General features: G+C 43.6%; 1 protein-coding gene across 2 annotated transcripts in view; it reads right to left on the bottom strand.

The window, feature by feature from the left end:
• DENND4C (DENN domain containing 4C) overlaps positions 1–22642 on the bottom strand; it is a 111182-nt gene that overhangs the window by 6211 nt on the left and 82329 nt on the right. For both annotated transcript variants that reach the window (XM_075279881.1, XM_075279873.1), the window contains 8 exons: positions 15552–16654; positions 12118–12295; positions 9771–9880; positions 9144–9319; positions 7836–8015; positions 7306–7483; positions 5531–5776; positions 4337–4454 (listed from right to left, as the gene is read on the bottom strand). In XM_075279881.1, coding sequence (XP_075135982.1) covers positions 4337–4454; positions 5531–5776; positions 7306–7483; positions 7836–8015; positions 9144–9319; positions 9771–9880; positions 12118–12295; positions 15552–16654 — 2289 coding nt within the window. The remainder of the gene's footprint in view (positions 1–4336; positions 4455–5530; positions 5777–7305; positions 7484–7835; positions 8016–9143; positions 9320–9770; positions 9881–12117; positions 12296–15551; positions 16655–22642) is intronic.

The raw sequence follows: 22642 nt of genomic DNA on the forward strand, positions 1-22642 counted from the left end.
TCTCGTAGCCCGTGTAGAGATTGATTGCCATCTCTACTACGCATGTCTCGCAGGCATCTCCAGACTGCACAATCACTTGAAGAGAGGAGGAGCTGTTCCTGGACAGGAAGTCATGTAAGTATTGAGGGGCTGGGGATAGGGGAAAACAGAACATCACTGGGTTATTAAAAAGTGTCCCTGGAGTGGTCACATGACTGCCCCAGGGGTATAGGGAAATATAGATTTTTGTTTTTGTTTTTTTACTATAAGTAAATTAGAAGTTAGGCGGGGAGGGGGTTTGTTTAAGGGTTTATTTGCATTTTATCCCAGACAACCCCTTTCAGTTTGAAATCGATATCTTTATTTCACAGATTTTAAAACTTATTGGTACATGACAGCATCGATGCTTTGAAAACAGATATTGCTCTTACTATTGGATTTTATCCTTAAAGGGGTATTCCCATCTACATAATTATTTTTTAATTTGTAGATGATTAAAAGTTAAACATTTTGCAAATGTAAGTAATTAAAAATTCTGCAGAGTTTTAAAGATTTTCTCTAACTTTCTTAGTGGTCACAGTTTGTTATCTTGATCGGTTTCCAGTAGATACGACCATGAGTGCCGGAACTTTCTAAGGTCAGATAATCAGCCATGATTTCTTTATTGCGGCCAGGATATCTTATGATACATGTAGTGTCTCTGCCTGATAACCCAGATACAATAAGAAAATCATGGCTGGGTTCCTGACAAGTCCCAGACCATAGGAAGTTTCTGCATTGGTCGTATCCAAGGCAACCGATCAAGATAACAGACTGTCACCACTAAGAAAGATAGAGAAAATCTTTAAAACTCTGCAGAATTTGTAATTACTTATATTTGCAAAAATGTTTAACTTTTAATTATCTACAAATATAGATATGATTATGTACATGGGAATACCCCTGTAATGGTGCTGGACCGATCTCCCCATGTATGATGGTACAAGTGGCCCACGCACCATTATCATATGTTGGGCTACCAACAACCTGAGGAAATATAACCAGAGTGGGTTAACTGTTCCAATTTTTGTACATATTTACTTGAATTTTGGCTTCCCTCTGAAATTGACTTCCCGTGAAATTCTATGTACATTCCTCATGCTTGTATGTCGGACATTCAACAATTAAAAAGATTGTCCAAGATGTAAAAAAAATAAACGTTAAGAGCAGGAAATGTGTTTCAATTACGTAGTAATGGATATTTACATATCTTATACCTTGCTAGTCCAGAGACTTATCCTCCATGGTCTTTGTTAATTTTACTGCAAAGGTCACAAGCCATCTACCTGCGTGACTTCCATAATGAACACACAGCAATCACAGAACAAAAAAGGACTACTCCATAAGGGCTAGTTCACATGGGGCAAGAGGGGACGGATTTTGACGCGGAATCTGCCTCAAATTCCGCCTCCTCACAATAGAGGTCTATGTAGACCGCTAGCATTCTTTTTTCCGCTAGTGTCTTGTTCCCGCTCACAGAAAAAAGAAGTGAGCTGCCCTTTCTTCAGGCAGATACTTCACTGTTACCAATCAACAGTAATCGTAGCGGTATTCTTCTCAAATTCATATGTGAATGGAAAATGAATGAAAAACAAAACCACCACACAAAACACCATAAAAGTTGAAGCACAATTTATCTCCAATGTAGTACTATAACATCTATACAACTGTATAACTTAAAAAAAAAATCATCCTAATACAGGCATATCCAACTGATACTCCTCTTCGTCAGCAGCGTCATCTTCAGCCTCTTGTTCCGGAGGTGGCATGTAACTTCTAAGGCCTTGGGCAGAGCAGACTGCGCATGCCCACAGGCCACGAGAAAATGGTCGCTTGCACAGTATTGTAAGTGGCCATTTTCTGGTGACCTGTGGGCATGCGCAGTCAGCTCTGCCCAAAGCTCGAGGCCTAGAAGTTGCAAGCCATCGCCGGAAGAAGAGGCTGAAGATGACGCTGCTGAAGAAGAGGAGGCAGCACTGGAGAGATTTCTCTCGCAGCATTGGGGCCACCCCCAGTGCTGCGAAATAACTCATTTACATACCGACAAGAACCGGGATTGTAGGCGAACGGCGGTGCGGAGAAGACGACGAAAGGTAGGAGACGAATAGCCTTTCTTAAGGCTATTCCGACGTGGTACCTACAAAAAATTGTGTCTGACTGATAGGATCCCGTTAATGACATGCAGAGCATTGTTAATGGGGTGGTTGAGTAAAACACTATCACTGTCCTGTCCATCATGCTTAAACCAATGACATACAAGTGTAAACTGTACATAAGAACCACCAATATTCACAGTGATTTTTATTGAAATTTTCAAATAAACGGTAAACAAACAAACCAGGGTAAAGATTACTGCCAGAGCCGGAAATGGCAGGTAAAACACATATTAGAGCAACAAAAACAAAGTTGCAATACAAAGCTGCAATAATAAGAACCAATGCAAAAAGGAAAAATTGACAAGAGACAAAGACAGGGAGACACAAGGAGGGAGGAAGGAAGGGAATCAGAGACTACGGGTAGCACAATAAGAGTCCCAGGGTGCCCAAACCGCTCAAAACGTCTCAACTGTATTGTTTAGTGAAGCTATGAGGTATTCCAATCTATCATCTTTAATGCGGGCTAAAAGGAAGGGAATCGGAGGTGGCTGGGTAGCCTTCCAATGGCGGGCTATAAGGGATTTAACTGCAGTACAGATATACAAAAATAAAATAGAGGAACGTTTGCTCAGGGAGCGAGGGGGGAGATTGAGGAGGTATACCATAGAGTCCAAAGGAATTATAAGGGAGAAAACATCAGTCATCATAGTTTGGACCTTCAACCAAAGTGGGCGAATTTGGGAGCAATCCCAGAAAATGTGGGAAAAGAGTCCCCGGGGCAGAAAAAAACACCTCCAGCAGGTAGGGGAAATGTTGGGATTTAAGGTATGGAGGAAGGCCGGAGTATGATACCAGTGAGGCAGAATTTTAAATTGGGTCTCATGGTAGGAAATACAGGTGGAAGATTTATTGGCGTGCGTCCAGATGATCTGCCACTGAGGTAGAGAAATCTGCCTTCCTAGATCAGAGGACCAACGAGTCATATCTTTGGATCAGGGGAGACCGTCCCTCCAGAGAAGAGAACAGCCGGTAAATGTCTGAAATCAGACCTTTAGTAGAGGTGCCCGAATGGCACAGCCTCTCAAAACCGGTGGGGGTGGAGACCCGCAGGCCCCCAAACATAGTACATAGAAAATGTGCAATCTGTTGATAGTGGAACCACTCTGAACCAGGCATGCGCTCAGAGAAGAGATGAAATAATCAAAGGGTTTGAGTTCCAAGGAAAAGGGGTTGATGAGGTCCGCTACATGGAACAAACCAAGACCACCCCAAAAGCGAACCATGTGAGAAACCCAGCCCCTCTGGGGGGAGCGGGTTGTACAGGAAAGACAACATGGAGGATGTTTTGTGGTTTTATTCATCGATTTTGCAATTCATGAACGAGAGTTTGAAAAAAATACCTCTCGGATTACTGTTGATTGGTGGCAGTCAGGTATTGGTTTTGGAAATATAAGGTTTATTTTAAAGGGGCTCTATCAGCAAAATCATGCTGCTAGAGCCCCACATATGCGTGAATAGCCTTTAAAAAGGCTATTCAGGCACCGTAAAAGTTATATTAAACTAGCCCCCCGTTTTAAAATAATAACCTAAAAAAGAATGTTATCTACTTACGCATCGTGCATGCTGGGCGGGCATTCAGGGTGTGTCTTCATCTTCATCCCCGCCTCTTCTTCCTCTGGTCCCGTCTTCCTCCGGCGCTCGCGAGCGGACACGGATATAAAAAAAAAAATGGCCTGGACGCATACGCAGTAGCATGTGGCTGCTACTACGGCTACTGCGCAGGCGCCCAGGCCATTTTTTTTTTTTATATCAGTGTCCGCTCGCGAGCGCCGGAGGAAGACGGGACCAGAGGACATCAGAGGTAGAAGAGGCGTGGAAGAAGAAGACAGCGCACCCTGAATGCCCGCCCAGCGTGCACGATCCGTAAGATCATATTCTTTTTTAGGGTTTTATTTTAAAACGGGGGGTACTTTATATAACTTTTACGGTGCCTGAATAGCCTTTTTAAAGGCTATGCACGCATATGTGGGGCTCTAGCAGCATGATTTTGCTGATAGAGCCCCTTTAAGATTGGAATAGACCTTTTTGCTCTGTGATTGCTAGACCCACACTGATATCACCATACTCTCTTAGTTAAGTAAACAAGAAGCCAGATCTGAATGCAGCCACTGTGTGGCCCTATTCATCTACACAGTTTCTCTTTCCAATTTGACAATATTTACCTAAGGTCCGCCATCTCATATAAAGAGCCTCTCCAGGATCTTGGTGGAGGTTGACATTATCCCATAACAACTGGATGTAAACAAGTTTGCTGTCTTGCGAAAGGGATATTTGGGGAACCTACAAAAACGTCAAACCAACATCAACTTTTATCATCTTTGAGCACAAAATTTGTTCAAGTCTACAAAAACATATATTTACAATTTCTGTAAAGTTGGAAGTTTAAATTGTCATCCTTAAAATGCTAAGTTGCAGTGTGTATGTACAGTATGAGAAGTAACTCTATTTCTGGTCATTAGTTTACTTATATGATGCAGCTTTTAGAAATTCTGACTTTACATGCCTGAACTGGAATTTGTAGTTCTAAGTTGGTGGGTGAAGACTAGCTGCCACACACAGCACACACTGTGCAGAAGAGAATGTTCTCTATACCTGTCTCACACTCAGAAATAGCCCCAGGATCATGGAGGACATACATAGAGAAGCACTGAAGTGAACTGATGTAAGAAAGGAGTTTTGGTTATGATAGAAAGTTTCTAGCAACAGCTTAAGAGCATATTCACAAAAAGGAATTTGAATCAGATTTTTAGGTGGGGTTTTGCTTCAAAATCAGCTCCAAATTCCAGCCGGATTCTGTCTCCCATTGCTTTCAACAGGAGGCAGCGATGGAGGCTTTTTTCATTTTTCTCCAGGAAGTGGAGATTCCATGGCTAGTTCAGCAACAGGACATGCACCATGAGGTTCACAGAGTATTGTAATGACAAACATTTGTATTGCTCTTATCTCACTAGGACTCAAGTTTTCAACTTTCCACCGTGACCTCTATAGGGCTGAAATTTAGATGTCAATCTGAGGCAGAAAACCTCCTTAAATTCCCCTCAGAATTCCTCTGTGTAAATAGCTCCTGAGTCTGTATTTTCTTATCTCCTGCACTTTCTACACATTCATCTCTCTCCATAGACTTCTACAGACATGAATGATCTGATTCATGTGACTTGGATAGAGCAGTGTTTTTCAGAGACATATAGTTTAACAGAAGATGGGGAAAACAGGGAAAAAGCTTGGTCAGAGCAGAAGAATTTCTCCAAGATAAAGATGTATCAAAGTTTTTTAAAAAAAAATCACTTGTACAATTCATTTACGCTAATTATGTTGAAATGACAGTGTCTAACAGAAAAAGTGTGGAATAAACATACCTGTTCACCTCCATTGCAATGTTCTGATGTTAGGATAAGTCCAGGTAGATTGCTTGGCAAATCCAGTCTCCTGAAATACCATACTAGGTTCCAGAAGATAATGGGATGTTGATTTATAAAAGTGGATGTATGGATAACTTGCTCACCCTCATTTTCCAGCAAAGACTCCAGTTCTTTGCGCAGTACAAGAGAACTAAGATATGGGACAGAAACTGGGGGAGGATTGTGTCTCTTTTCCAAAGGATCCTAAAGAGAGATTTATAGTATATTTAAAGTCACTAAAAAACACGTGCCAAGAAAAATACAAAGACAGAATGTTCAGGGTAATACTGAACCAAAACTAGTGGGCCAGTAACTCAGAGGATTTGGGGAGTGAAAAATATGAAAAATACATTTAAAATGGAGGGCATCGACTGACTACTTATATAATGAATAATAACTATTTGAAAATGTATAACTGGTTTAACCCCTTCCCGCCGATCGCATTTTTTGATTTTCGTTTTTCGTTTTTGACTCCCCTCCTTCTAAACCCCATAACTTTTTTATTTCTCCGCTCCCAGAGCCATATGAGGTCTTAATTTTTGCGGGACAAATTTTTCTTCATGATGCTACCATTAATTATTCTATATAATTTACTGGGAAGCAGGAAAAAAATTCAGAATGGGGTGGATTTGAAGAAAAAATGCATTTCTGCGACTTTCTTACGGGCTTTGGTTTTACAGCGTTCACTGTGCAGCCAAAATGACATGTCCCCTATATTCTGTGTTTCGGTACGGTTCCAGGGATACCAAATTTATATGGTTTTATTTACATTTTGACCCCTAAAAAAAATTCCAAAACTGTGTTAAAAATTTTTTTTCTAAAAGTCGCCATATTCCGACAGCCGTAACTTTTTTATACGTAAGTGTACGGGGATGCATAGGGCGTCTTTTTTTGCGGGGTCGGGTGTACTTTTTAGTTCTACCATTTTCGGGAAATGTTATTGCTTTGATCACTTTTTATTCAAATTTTTATCAGAATCAAAACAGTGAAAAAACGGCGGTTTGGCACTTTCGACTATTTTTCCCGCTACGGCGTTTACCGAACAGGAAAAATATTTTTATAGATTTGCAGAGCGGGCGATTTCGGACGCGGGGATACCTAACATGTATATGTTTCACAGTTTTTAACTACTTTTATATGTGTTCTAGGGAAAGGGGGGTGATTTGAACTTTTAATTCTTTTTATATTTTTTTTATATTTTTTTAAACTTTTTTTTTTATTTTTTATTTGCATTTATTAGACCCCCTAGGGGTGTTGAACCCCAGGGGGTCTGATCACTAATGCAATGCATTACAATGCTAATGCATTGCAAAAAAGCATCCTTTCTTTTGCAGGCTGCATAGACCAGCCTGCAAAAGAGAGGATTTGCAGACAAGCCTGGGAGCCTGTACAAGGCTCCCGGCTGTCATGGCAACGGGACGTCAGCCCTGGAGCATGCTCCAGGAGCCGGCAATCCGCGGCGCCGGAGGGGTTAATGCCTTGATCGGTCCGGGGACCGATCGGAGGCATTAGAGCTGGTTGTCTACTGCTTAAAGCAGTAGACACCTGGCGGCTATGGCGGCCGCCCGGCTCCCGGGCGGTCGCCATAGTTACAGACCCGACATGTGCTGTACTATTACGGCGCATGTTGGGAAGGGGTTAAGAAAATCAGTGAAACCAAAAGTACAAACATACAGTATTAATGTCCACTTAAAAGAGCAATAAAATTATCAAAGGTAACAAAAGCAACATACCACTGCTTCCTGTAGGCTGTTTGGTAAACTGACAGTGGACACACCATGCAATGGTTTTTGGGGCAAGTCAAAATTCTGGAGTGGTCCTCCAACACTGTGACTCCTTGTCAATGATGCAACTCTCTTTGTTGCACTGTCACTGTCTAAGTGTTTCAGTTTGTCCTCGCCATGACCATCACTGGAAAACATGGGTAAGAAATAAAATACGGTAATTATCACTATAAAGTATAGCAAATAACTGGCACACATCACTGGGAAAAAAAGAAAAAAGTCTGTACCACATATTTTTGTTCTCTCTAATTTTCAACAAGATTCACAGCAACATTTCTGCTATAGATTGTCTGTTGAATGAGCCTAATGGTCTACAATTGTATTTAATTATCAAAGCTAAACATAAAAGGATAATTTCCAGAAGGATCTTTATTTGATACCTACAGATTTACCCAATAAAAATAATTTCAAAGTATGGTAAGAGTTTGTTTTTTTAAAAATAGCATATTGGCATAGAAATACAAAGAGAATAGTGTTACCGGTTTTCAGTAGCTTTACTGGGATGAGTTGCTGGTATAAGTGGAGAGGTTGTGTCTGATAAGTTAATCAGGTCACTGGCAGGAGGGACGAATTTCTTCTGTTGCTGAGAAATCTCAGTAGTTGACTGATGGTTACTGCTTTGTAGGCTGTCGCCTGAATTACTTGGCTTAAGGAAAAAACTGTGACAGAAAAAGAAGAAAAAAACCCCACAAAACTTCAAAAATACTATTTGGCCATATTGTTAAACCCCATTTTCTGGGTAAGGGGCTATGATCCTATTAATATTACAATAAGTGCAGTGTATACTTCATCGAAACCTGTTTTAAGTGTGGTGCATAGCCCTAAAGCAAAGATTGGTAACCTAATTGTTTGAAACTGGTTCACACTAGTAATAGTCAAACAATGGTAGTATTAGGGTTACTGTAATAGCCAGTTAACTTTTAGCACCAAGTTTATCCTAAGGCAATACAAACTTTAAATACATCTATCCTAAGGACCCGTTCACACAGGACCGTGTATTTTGGTCCTGATTTTGACGCGCCAGAATAGGACCAAAATGCGCCTGCTGCGGCTTCCGGCAGTCGCGGCTTCCCGTTCCAGAGTAGGTCCAAATGAGTGGGCCTAGTCCGGAGGGTGCTGCCGCGAGGCGAACGCCACTGCTGATTCAGCTGCGGAATCCACCCGAAGGAAGGGCAGCCTGCTTCTTTTTTCCGCTAGCGGGAAAAAAAGAAGGTTAGCGGTCTGCATAGACCTCTATTGTGAGGGGGCAGATTTTGCGGAGGATTCAGCGCTAAAATCCGCCCCTCTTGTGAACGAGCCCTAAAGGTTAATATCTGCACATGATTGGTTCACTTGGATCAACAAAACCAACAGGTTTGGTTACCATTTTAAAAAATACAGTACATATATAATATGAGAATCTGTGACTACTGTTTTGGCGTTTCATTTTTCTTTACTGTGCATAAAATATACATTAAGGGGGCATTCACACGGAGTAACGCCGGGCGTGTATCACAGCCATACACGCCGGCGCTACGGCAGGCTGCCGAACACTTCCCATTCACTTCAATGGGAGCGCTCGTAAACGCCGCTGTTACGAGCGCTCCCATTGAAGTGAATGGGGAAGTGTTCGGCAGTCTGCCGTAACGCCGTCGTGTACGGCTGTGATACACGCCCGGCGTTACTCCGTGTGAATGCCCCCTAATCATAATGGTACAAAATTACATGTAGACCCACCATACCATCAGTTACCTGAAATACACAGCCAATTAGCACTATTATATATAAGAAAAAAAAAAAGAACCAACCTGGCAGAGCCACGCAAATCTTTAAATTCAATGTTAAGGAATGGAAGAAAGGTAACTTTACAGAAAGGACATGTGGTGTTTAAATTGGAGTCATCTGCAGTCCATCCTGCCATGATCTCTTCATCATACACTAAGGCTTTACAGCTTTGGCACTGTGAGCAACTAGACATTAGCACCTGCAAGCACAAAAATGAAGCCTTACCAACTAAAACATACATTTATTTTTTTTCATTGTAAAATCCCTTGTTTTAATAGGAATTTTAACATTGCCTCATTACATATCTGTTCTGCAACGGCTCTGACATAAGCTATTGACGGTTCTGACATACATAGAGATTGGAAAGAGAAAGAAAAAAAAAACAAACCTTAAAACAGTTTCTTAGTTCTCATCATAAATCAATTGTGGCCTGTGCCAGTCAGAGCCTTATGAAATAAGATAAGATAATCCTTTAATAGTCCCACAATGGGGAAATTTCAGTGATACAGTTTCATAGCCAATCTTAATAAATCTGCACAATTTGTTTTTCTTTATTTTTTTTCTTCCATTTTTGTTTTAACGCACTATCAGTTGTTACACCATGCAATACAGGTCATGTGAATCTGAAAGCCAAAAGTTTGCACACTTACCTCCATTGCACAGTTCTGAAAAATACTTGATAGGCTGGTATTTTGAGATGATCCATGTTCTGATTTCTCGGACTCCATTCCTCTTATACCCTTACCGGGTGTAGACTCACCTTTGAATACAACACTGTTTATTGACATCAAGTCTTGAAAGCATTACAAAACACAAAATATTTCAAGAAACTTCCACATGAAGATTGAACAAAATAATTATATCTGAAGCATAATCACAAATATTCCTCATTATTGAACAAAAAAAAAGTCACTGGCCTTCATGTTCTGTTAAAAAGGATTTGTTTGGTCTCCTATACTTCCCTATATGAATGCAGGATGAGATAGTGGGAGAAACACTGAGCATGGCGATACCTATGATCTATTTAAATAGCTTTTTACAAGAAAATATTGAACACAGCAAGGATCACAAAAGGAGGCCTGTGAGTTCTGCTATTTCACACCTAAGCAGACTGATTGGAAGCTGTCCCTGTATAAAAACTCATCCGGAAAAGGCTGTCAACCATGCTAAGGCAGGGTCTAATAGACCACTGTTACTTTTACACTGAGGATTAATACAATGCAAGGCCGAGGGTCCCATGTGGAGTAAAGACTGAGGCAAAAACCATTTCATTTTACAGTCCCTGTAAAGTTGATGGGATTCTAGTGAATCTTATCCACACATCGCATAAAAACACAAGCAGAGAAAATGCTGCGCTTTCCAAAAATGAGAGTTTTGGAAATCGCAGTATGTCAATTATACCTACTGAAACATGTGGTTTCCCTATAGATATCAATAAAGCAGGAAGTCAGCAGAAAAAAGCGCTGCAGAAAAAAAAAACGCAAGTGTATTCCCAATTGCAGCATTTCTGCTGCAGATTATTTTCTACAATGTGTGCATAGGATTAGCCAGAATTCCATCCCCTTTGCAGTTAATGTGAAATGCTGCGGCCAAATCGCGCCCTTAAAGAGGACCTTTCACCATATCTGGGCACATGCAGTGCCGGAAAGCTGACAGTGCGCTGAGTTCAGCGCACTGTCGGCTTTCCCGATCTGTGCCCGGTGTGAAGAGCTTATGGTCCGGTACCGTAGCTCTTCTATGGTCAGAAGGGCGTTTCTGACCATTAGCCAGAGACGTCCTTCTGCCTCGCGGCGCCAATCGCGCTGTGCTGTGGAGCGGGGAGGAACGCCCCCTCCCTCTGCTCACAGCGCTCGTCCATAGACGAGTATTATCAGGAGAGGGAGGGGGCGTTCCTCCCCGCTCCACAGCACAGCGTGATTGGCGCCGCGAGGCAGAAGGACGTCTCTGGCTAATGGTCAGAAACGCCCTTCTGACCATAGAAGAGCTACGGTACCGTAAGCTCTTCACACCGGGCACAGATCCGGAAAGCCGACAGTGCGCTGAACTCAGCGCACTGTCAGCTTTCCGGCAGTATATAAAACTGCATGTGCCCAGATATGGTGAAAGGTCCTCTTTAACATTATCTGGGGCCCTCTATAAGAATTAACTATAATTTGTATACAATTAAAAGTTAAACATTTCTGCAAATACAAGTAACTAAAATTTTGGAGTGCAGAATTTTAAAGATTTTCTCCAACCATCTTAGTGGTGACAGCTCTGTTGTCTTGCCAGTGGAAGCAACCACGAATAAAGGGACATTTTATAGTCTGACATTTGTCAGAGACCCAACCATGATTTCCTTATAGTGGGTAAAAAATATGCAAATCTATTCTCCAAGATGTAATTAGGAGAACAGTGCACTCTGTGCGCAGCCCTCTAGAGGGCAGCATCCTTAACATCATGCATGACTCAGTTATAAAGTCTTTTTAATCATAATGTGGATTTAATTGCCAAATTAGTATTTCTATCCCAAAAGGGACAGACAGACATAGCTGGGAATCTGTCCCTTTTGGGATAGAAATACTAATTTGGCAATTAAATCCACATCATGATTAAAAAGACTTTATAACCAAGTCATGCATGATGTTAAGGATGCTGCCCTCTAGAGGGCTGCGTACAGAGTGCACTGTTCTAATTACATCCTGGAGAATATATTAGCATATTTTTTTACCCAGAACCCCTAGCGGAGCAGGAATGACTTGTAAGTCTCCGTACTGCCTATGTAGGCACACACTCTCCCTGATGTGTACGATTATCCCCTTCCTTATAGTGGACAAGTTTATTCCCTTTCAAAATGCCTTTTTACAGAAAAATAAATACACCTCATGTACTAAACATGCTGCCATTAAAAATTTTTGACCCACAAAGAAATCATAAGCATACAGTAAAAGTACACAGTTACAGCTCCCACAATACAATAATCAAATAACAGTAGTAATAGGAATTAAAGATCCATACTATTAGTGCAGCTCTGTTTACTTGTCCCACCACTGCTACTGCTGCCCAGGCTGTTGTTGCTTTGATTCAAGCTGCTTGTAGAAAGTCGCTGAAAACCGGATTTGGAAGTGGAGTTTTCACCAACATCTTGCTCATCAATACTCAATGGAAATTGATATTCATCTTTATTAATTTCTTCCTACATCAGCAGGTAACAGGAAATGGTTAATTAGATTTTGTGCATATACATAAATATAAATATGGGTGTTACCATGGTTAGTTTGGATACAGTATGCACAAAGCATCCATAAGAGGCTATATAAGATTTCACAAAAGGGACCATTTCATTCCAGAAATAGAGACATGGGTTGTGTCTGGTGTGTAAGTGAATGAATATAAGTTGCGTGACGGGACACAGACCGTGGACAACAGTTATGTTTCTATAATGTCAGTCATTAACAATTAACATTAAAGCACAACTAAACTTTCAGACAACTTTTGATTTTTCTGGCAGTATTTATGTTGGAAATAAGTTTTGTAATATAATTTATTAACATATTTTGGATCATTTCTGTGAATGACCTGCATTTTTTTACTCTTCCCCTGTCTTCTGCATTGAAAGATGTTCTCTTTCATTTAATGGATGTTACTTTGTAAATAATTTAGAGACAGGAACAGCTCTCAGAGAAGCAAGGAAAAAGAGTGAAAAAAAATGCAGAGTTCATGTTAAAAGTATATGGCAAAAATTTATGACACAAATACTGCTAGAAAACCGAAGACTAATATATTGTGGTCTGACGTACAGTACGGACCAAACATTTTGACACACCTTCTCATTCAAAGAGTTTTCTGTATTTCCATGACTATGAAAATTGTAGATTCACACTGAAAGCATCAAAACTATGAATTAGCACGTGTGGAATTATATACTTAACAAAAAAGTGTGACACAACTGAAAATACGTCTTATATTCTAGGTTCTTCAAAGTGGCCACCTTTTGCTTTGATTCCTGCTTTGCACACTCTTGGCATTCTCTTGATGAGCTTCAAGAGGTAGTCACCGGAAATGGTTTTCACTTCACAGGTGTGCCCTGTCAGGTTTAATAAGTGGGATTTCTTGCCTTATAAATGGGGTTGGGACCATCAGTTGTGTTGTGCAGAAATAAAGTGGATACACAGCAGGTAGTCCTACTGAATAGACTGTTAGAATATGTATCATGGCAAGAAAAAAAGCAGCTAAGTAAAGAAAAACGAGTGGCCATCATTACTTTAAGAAATGAAGGTCAGTCAGTCCGAAAAATTGGGAAAACTTTGAAAGTGTCCCCAATGCAGTTGCAAAAACCATCAAGCGCTACAAAAAAAAAAAAAAACTGGCTCAGATGAAGACCACCCCAGGGTAGGAAGACCAAGAGTCACCTCTACTGCGGAGTTCATCTGAGTCACCAGCCTCAGAAATTGCTGGTTAACAGCAGCTCAGATTAGAGAGCAGGTCAATGCCACACAGAGTTCTAGCAGCAGACACATCTCTACAACAACTGTTAAGAGGAGACTTTGTGCACAGGCCTTCATGGTAAAATAGCTGCTAGAAAACCACTGCTAAGGACAGGCAACAAGCAGGAGAGACTTGTTTGGGCTAAAGAACACAAGGAATGGACATTAGACCAGTGCAAATCTGTGCTTTGGTCTGATGAGTCCAAATTTGAGATCTTTGGTTCCAACCACCGTGTCTTTGTGCGACGCAGAAAAGGTGAACGGATGGACTCTACATGCCTGGTTCCCACCGTGAAGCAAGGAGGAGGTGTGATGGTGTGGGGGTGCTTTGCTTGTGACACTGCTGGGATTTATTCAAAATTGAAGGCATACTGAACCAGCATGGCTACCACAGCATCTTGCAGCGGCATGCTATTCCATCCAGTTTGCGTTTAGTTGGACCATCATTTATTTTTCAACAGGACAATGACCCCAAACACACCTCCAGGCTGTGTAATGGCTATTTTACCAAGAAGGAGAGTGATGGGGTGCTACGCCAGATGACCTGGCCTCCACAGTCACCAGACCTGAACCCAATTGAGATGGTTTGGGGTGAGCTGGACCGCAGAGTGAAGGCAAAAGGGCCAACAAGTGCTAAGCATCTCTGGGAACTCCTTCAAGACTGTTGGAAGACCATTTCCGGTGACTACCTCTTGAAGGTCATTAAGAGAATGCCAAGAGTGTGCGAAGCAGTAATCAAAGCAAAAGGTGGCTACTTTGAAGAACCTAGAATATAAGACATATTTTCAGTTGTTTCACACTTTTTTGTTAAGTATATAACTCCACATGTGTTAATTCATAGTTTTGATGCCTTCAGTGTGAACCTACAATTCTCATAGTCATGAAAATACAGAAAACTCTTTGAATGAGAAGGTGTGTCCAGACTTGGTCTGTACTGTATTTCTGTCATTTCTAAACTAAAACCAGCAAAAAATAAAAGTCCTCCGTGCAGTACTTTTTACTTTGCTGATTTTCGACGCATATGTGAACCTAGCCTAAGTGTGAGCTAAAAAGCCTAAACTATTATTAAGGGGAATTCTACTACTTCAAAGCAGTTCTTAAACTTTTTGAAGGTGGGACCCACTTTTGGGCGAGAATTTGACCTGGGACCTTCCTCTACCGTACTTAGCCCCATATGAAGAAAATTTCTCTACATGTATTCTGCATCATATTCAGTTATATTCTGCCTCGTTTCTGTATTCTTCCTCTTATACAGCTGTATTCTACCTTTTATCCCATTTTCACCTCTGTATTGTACGTCTCACAGTTAAGAACTCCTGCAGCCTACACAGACACAAGCCATAATGGTCGCTCTCTTGCATGCAGGACCATTATTCCTATTCCGCTATATTCTACTTCTAATTCTCCTGTTTTCTGCCAATCATTCTGCTTTTCACCATTGAACTTTGCCTCATAGCTGTGCACTCGTGAGGCTTGCACATACATGAGGCAAATGGCTACAGTCTAGCTGGGCAGGACAAGATATTCTGCACAGACAATGCATTAACCCTCTGGAAATGTATTTCAATTCAGTAGATCCTCCATAAAATGTGAATACTGCTTGAAACTCCAATTCCCAAAGGAAGGGGAATAGAGATAACTAGCAAGAGCCAATAAATGTGCTCTATATCCCAAATGTTTATTGATTCTTGCACTTGTGTATTCTAATCTGATGTTTATTTCATGTATACATATACTCCCCCCATTAGCCCACCAACTGCTTTGCCTGACTGCTTAATCATACTGGTCTTGGGCATTATCTGGATCCTCCACAGCTCAGCTGAACTGAACCCACAGATCACAAGCCATGTCAATCTGGAAAAAGCAGCCAACACACTGGTCAATGTACCCAGACTGAGCACAACAGTGTGTGGGTGCCATTACACTCGATTTATACTGTAAGCTCCCAGTTTTCTTTATAATCACCTCATCATCAGAGTAGCTGTACGCAGATGCCACTGCCCCCCAAACTTTGCTGGCCACGTTGGCTGCTTGCTTCATACTAGACTTCAGCACATCCATTTTGGGTCCAGTCAAAAGGTTGTCAAACTTTAGTCCAGGAAGAGAGTTTACCACTGAACCCAGTGAACCATGCTGCGTGTTGCGAACAAGAGCTGTTAGTGAGAGAGAACGCTCCTTTTGGTTTTTTAAGTGATGTTTTGGAGTTGTAGTAAAAGTTTTGGACCTTGATACTGCACTTTTCTGATTTTCACCTTGCACATCGGAGTCAGCAGGCAGACTAGATCTTCTTTCAGAGTTGCCTTGGCTAGGATTCCCACTTTCCTTAGCAGGATCCTTGTTAAGTTCCATACTAGAAGATTTATTTCCAAGGGGACTTTTTAGATTCATATAGCTTTCAATTTCATCAGCCAGGTTACGTGCTACCACAGGGGAGATAGTCTTCTCCTCAGCAGGGGGAGGATCATCTTCTATAGATTCTGATGCCAGCAGTGATAATGGATCAAGTCCTTTCTCCACTCCTTCCCTTTCAACAGCTTTGGGAAGACCATAAGTACTATTTCTCTTGTTTGGTTCATCTGAAGAACTCAAGTGACTTTTGTTTTCTGTGTCATTGATGCACTCTGACGATTCGGGCATAGTTTGTTCTTCAACAGTAGCCAAGGGATCAAAAATATCCAGACCCAAAGAATTCTGTGGAGACTTCATGACAGGGCATCCTGGGTCACATGTCTGACTCTCAGCTTTATGGCTAGGAGCTGGGCTGTCAATGTCATCAAAAGTGAATTCTTTGCTACTTTGTGGATGTGGTGGTGTCTTTGACAGTGCTGCAGTGAGAATCTTAGCATCGGCTCCCATCTTCATAGCAATCTCATTAGTAGACATCTCAAGACTACCTTTCTTTAGCATCATTCCTGCACGGCTGTCTGCACTAAAGCTACAGCTTCTCTCAGAAAACATCTTCTGTCTCTTCTGGGCTTTATCCCCAGCCTTCTTAGCCTGAGCATCACTGATAAACACAGAGTCATCTCCAGAATCCTGAACTACAGGCAATGGAATTTGTGCACTCCCTACAACATCGAAAAAAATGGATTAAGCACAATTAAGGATATTCCTGCAAACATAAATACAAACCTGCACAGATCATCAGCTTTCGTTAGGTGGCATTTTGTGAATGCAATTGGTATGTTTGGGAGCAAGAGATTGCTGCAATTGCTGTAAATTTTTCACAATAACAGTTGTGAGACTAGCTAAGGAAAGCAGGTCCACAGTGATCAGTTCATCATTCATTAGTCAACCCCTTTAAGTCATTAAATATCAATGTATAAAGGAACACTAAACACAGAAAACACACAGAAAATTATCCATTAATCTCCCTTCCTTTGGTTCTCTTTTGCTTCATGTTCCAGTTAAAACTGAGATGATAATCACTGTGTGTTCTAGGAGCCCAGCCATGTCCCCTTCAAAGTCATGTGACTGGTTGTATTTCAAGTGGCTGCAACAGGAATCTTCCCTGCTATACCCTGTGACGAAGCCATTTCCTGGCGAAATGCACGTCGGGGTGCGTTCACACATGGTGAGGTATATCATATGGGATGTTAAAGTGCATTCTTTAATGTTAGGTAATTACTTTTTTTTTTTTAGACTAATTTTTATTAAAGTTTTCCAGAAAATTTGTACAGACAAACAAATATAGATCAAAACAGCGACCAGATAAATGGTTAAGTAAAACAAACCGAAAGGAGAGGGAACGGGGGGGGGGGGGGGGGAGGTAGGAAAGGGGAGAAAAAGGGGGGGTTAAAAATGGAAGGAGTCAACGACCACAGAGAATGCAATACGAGTCCCAAGATGACCACACAGCCCAGAAGGCATCCAAGGTGTGGTTAAGGGAGGCCGTCAAGTATTCCATACTGCGGACATCCTTTACCCTAGCGATTAGGTCTGCATCAGAGGTAGGACAGGTCCTCTTCCAATGAAGGGCTATAAGTGTTTGAGCCGCTGTGCATATATACAAAAACAGTGTAGAGGTCTGCTTGCCTAAGTGTGCAGGGGGAGATTAAGCAAATAAGTAAGGGGATCAAGCAGGACACCCTGAATGAAAAGATCATCAGAGAGGGAATGGACCTCTAGCCAAAAGGGCCGGATACCTGAGCAGTCCCAAAAACCATGACACAAAGAGCCTATATCTGTCTGACAGCGCCAACACAAGGGGGACATACTAGGGTTAAGGGAATGAATCAGGGCAGAGGTATAGTACCAATGCCTAAGTAGCTTGTACTGGGTCTCACGAAACAAAATGAAATACAGGTGGAAGATTTAGCTGTGCGAGACCAAATAACTTGCCACTGGCCGGGCGAGATCTGCCTACCTAGAGCACCAGACCATTTAGCCATATATCTGTGAGAAACAGGAGGCTGCCCCTCAGGAGCAGAGAGAAGCCTATAGATAGTCGATATCAAGCCCACTGTAGAGGTACCTGCCCGGCACACCCTCTCAAAGGCAGTAGGCGAGGTAATTACTTTTTGATAACCAACTTCACTATATCTTGTCACTTTTACTCATATTATTATGTTACATTGACCCCTATTGGGTTATTACTACTTTATACTATGTTGTTTATATAGTAAGGTGGTAGTGTTTACTAGAGATGAGCGAACACTAAAATGTTCGAGGTTCGAAATTCGATTCGAACAGCCGCTCAATGTTCGTGTGTTCGAACGGGTTTCGAACCCCATTATAGTCTATGGGGAACAGATACTCGTTAAGGGGGAAACCCAAATCCGTGTCTGGAGGGTCACCAAGTCCACTATGACACCCCAGGAAATGATGCCAACACCTCTGGAATGACACTGGGACAGCAGGGGAAGCATGTCTGGGGGCATCTAACACACCAAAGACCCTCTATTACCCCAACATCACTGCCTAACAACTACACACTTTCCACATTCAAAAAAACCTCTATCAAAGTGGGAAAATACCTGGAAACCTTCTTTACTCCCCAAATGGATGGACACAAACCCCAATTTAAGCTCAACAAACAGTAACAACCACCCCTTTAAATCACGTTCCCCATGACAACCACAAATGGAATAGGCAATGGGAATTCCAAAAGCCCTCACCCTTAACTGTCATTTTGAGTGTGTGTGTGTGTGTGTGTGTGTGTGTGTGTGTGTGTGTGTGTGTGATGTGGTAAGACCTTCCAAAATTCACTTTTCTAGCCCTTAACATGAGCCCTTCCAAACAAAGTTACATGACCTTAAGCTGAGCTACCAGCAGAGATTGAGGCCCTTGGCATGAGTAGAGCCTTGCACCAGCAGTGTTTTTGGCACTTAGGGTGAGTTGAGCCTTGTACCAGCGTGTGTCCCTTAACATCAGGCGGGCCCTAAGTTCTGCGCTTTGCACAAAAGTTCCACATTAACTAGGCTGAATGGTACAAAGATTAGTAGGCCCGAGAACCAGGAACAGGTCTTGCAATGGCTGTCGGATAACGCTTAAAGCACATTGTCCACCAGCCAGTCAGCCTCTACCTCCTCTTACCCAACAGTCTTGTCCTCCTTCCACCCAAAATTCCCAATCTTCTCAGAACAATAACCCCAACTGTCCCTGCTCCCCAGAGCTGTTCTCCCTTCCTTTGACTGTACCGCAACCTGCCCCTCCATTTCGCGATTCCACGGACCTAACAGACGAGTATCTGTGTCCAGATGCTCAAACACTAGAGTCTCCTCCATTCCATCTCCGGTCGATTTGGTGGCGGATGACCAGCAACCCACCCTCATCGACGACGATGAGACGCAGTTGCTGTCAGGGCAGCCAGTTGACATGCGCATTGTGCAGGAGGAGGAGGCGAGACAGGAGTTGGAAGAGGAGGTGGTGGACGACGAGGACACCGACCCCACCTGGACAAGGCAGATGTCAAGCTGGGAAAGTAGTGTGGATGTTGAGGCAGGTGCAGCACCAAAAAGGGTAGCTAGAGGCAGAGACATGTCCAGAGGCAGAGGTCAGCTGCTTTGCCGAAGCCAGGCCAGACCCGGAATGTCCGAAGATGTTCCCTTTTGTACCCAGCCCAGAAAAACTCCCCCATCGAGGGCACGTTTCTTGAAGGTGTAGAGTTTTTTCAAGGAATGCGCCGAGGACAGATATAGTGTCGTCTACACAATTTGCCTCTCGAAATCGAGTAGGGGCCCTGAGAAGAGCAACCTGTCCACCACTTCAATGCACCGTCATTTGGAATCCAAGCAATGGAATCAGTGGCAGGCAGCAACGGCAGGACAAACGTCGCCCGCCGTTCATGCCACTGCCTCTGCTCACAGTGCTGGCGATGCACTCCAGAGGACGAGCCAGGACATCACTTCATCTGCCTCCGCCACTTTGTTGACTTCTCCCTCATCCTCCCCTGTTTCTGTCTTATCTCCTTCTCCTGCACCATCAAAGGCACCATCAGGCGCTTCTTTACAACAACCCACCATCTCTCAGACATTGGAGCGCCGGCAGAAATACACCGCTAACCACCCACCCACGCAAGCCTAGAATGCCAACATCGCTAAACTGCTGGCCCAGGAGAGGTTGGCGTTCCGGCTTGTTGAAACTCCCGCCTTCCCGGACCTGATGGCAACTGTGGCACCTCACTATGCCGTCCCTAGCCGTCTCAACTTCTCCCGGTGTGGCGTCCCCGCCTTGCACCAGCACGTGTCACTCAACATCAGGTGGGCCCTTAGTTCCGCGCTTTGCTGCAAGGTCCACTTGACCACCGACACTTGGACAAGCGCCTGTGGTCAGGGATGCTGCAGTGCTTATCTTTAATGACAGGCAGGGTGAATGTGGTGGAGTCTGTTCCTCGGGTGCAAACTGGGGTGGCCTATCTCCTCTCCCAGGCCAAAATTCATGGCAGGAGTAGACTGAAACCCTACGACGCTGCAACCTCCACCACAGCTACTAGCGGCAAACGCTAAAACACTGGTGTGGGGAGACGTCAGCAGGCGGTGCTGAAGCTCATCAGCTTGGGGGACAGACAGCACAGTGCCTCCGAGGTCAGGGATGCCATCCTGGCTGAGATGGCATTTTTTTTTCCCTGCTACACCTGGGGCCTGGCATTTTTACGCCTGTGATAATGGCTGGAACCTGGTAGCGGCTCTGGAGCTTGCCAGCCTCCAACACGTTCCATGTTTGGCCCACGTCTAACCTAGTGGTGCAAAGTTTTTTAAAAACATACCCAAATGTACCGAAGCTACTGTTGAAAATGCGGCGCTTGTGCGCCCACTTTTGCAAGTGCACAGGAGTCGCTGCTAGCCTAAAAACACTCTAGCAAGGCCTACATCTGTCCAAACACAGGCTGTTGTCCGTCATTAACACACGCTGAAACCCTACAATACCATATCTTGAGCAGGGTGTGTGAGCTGCACAGACCTTTGATGGAGTTCCATCTACAAAACCCAAGGGTTCCTCAAAGTCAGCAACCAAAGTTTCTGCACCATGAGTTTCCAGGGGTGGCAGAGTTATGGCTAGGGGAAGAGGCATGGATAGGGATGATGTCTAGGGGCAAAAGCAGTGTGGATGTGGAGGCAAGCTAAGCAGGAAAAACTGGGGGTACAAGCTAAGGCATGGACTGGGGTGATGTCTAGGGGCAAAAGCAGTGTGGATGTGGAGGCAAGCTAAGCAGGAAAAACTGGGGATACAAGCTAAGGCATGGACTGGGGTGATGTCTAGGGGCAAAAGCAGTGTGGATGTGGAGGCAAGCTAAGCAGGAAAAACTGGGGGTACAAGCTAAGGCATGGACTGGGGTGATGTCTAGGGGCAAAAGCAGTGTGGATGTGGAGGCAAGCTAAGCAGGAAAAACTGGGGGTACAAGCTAAGGCATGGACTGGGGTGATGTCTAGGGGCAAAAGCAGTGTGGATGTGGAGGCAAGCTAAGCAGGAAAAACTGGGGGTACAAGCTAAGGCATGGACTGGGGTGATGTCTAGGGGCAAAAGCAGTGTGGATGTGGAGGCAAGCTAAGCAGGAAAAACTGGGGGTACAAGCTAAGGCATGGACTGGGGTGATGTCTAGGGGCAAAAGCAGTGTGGATGTGGAGGCAAGCTAAGCAGGAAAAACTGGGGGTACAAGCTAAGGCATGGACTGGGGTGATGTCTAGGGGCAAAAGCAGTGTGGATGTGGAGGCAAGCTAAGCAGGAAAAACTGGGGGTACAAGCTAAGGCATGGACTGGGGTGATGTCTAGGGGCAAAAGCAGTGTGGATGTGGAGGCAAGCTAAGCAGGAAAAACTGGGGGTACAAGCTAAGGCATGGACTGGGGTGATGTCTAGGGGCAAAAGCAGTGTGGATGTGGAGGCAAGCAAAGCAGGGAAAATGGTGGCTAGAGGCAAAGGGATGTCCATAGGCAGCAAGGGCAAAGATGCAAAACTCTCCCGTTTCAAGAATTTTCCTGACTTGTTTCCCCACAAAACATTCCTGGGAGGAGGGCTGAAACACCACCCTCCTCCTCCTCCGCTGTTAGATTTACCCCAGCTACGAGCTGAAAACGCTGCAACACTGGTGTGGGGAGACGTCAGCAGGCTGGGCTGAAGCTCATCAGCTTGGGAGACGGACAGCACACTGCCTCTGAGGTCAGGGATGCCATCCTGGATGAGATGGCAATTTGTTTATCCCCGCTGCCCCTGGGGCCAGGTTTTTTAGCTTGTTGGAGGGCTCTGGAGCTTGCCAGCCTCCAACACGTTCCATGCCTGGCCCACATGTTCAATGTAGTGGTGCAATGATTTTTAAAAACATACCCCAAATTAGCTGAGCTAAGGGTGAAAGTGCGGCACTTGGACACCCACTTTCCCAAGTCTACAGTACCTGGAGCTAGCCGCAATACACTCCAGCAAGGCCTACATCTGCCTGAAGCACCTACTGTTGTGCGAGGTCACCACACGCTCTAACCCTAGATACCGTATGTTCAGCAGGGTGTGTGAGCAGCAGAGACCTTTGATGGAGTACCAGCTACAAAACCCAAGGGTTCCTCAGAGTCAGCTCCCTCACTTTCTGCACCATGAGTTTCCATGGGTGGCAGACTTATGGCTAGAG

Source organism: Leptodactylus fuscus, chromosome 1 (genome assembly GCF_031893055.1).
Source record: "Leptodactylus fuscus isolate aLepFus1 chromosome 1, aLepFus1.hap2, whole genome shotgun sequence".
NCBI classification, from domain to species: domain Eukaryota; kingdom Metazoa; phylum Chordata; class Amphibia; order Anura; family Leptodactylidae; genus Leptodactylus; species Leptodactylus fuscus.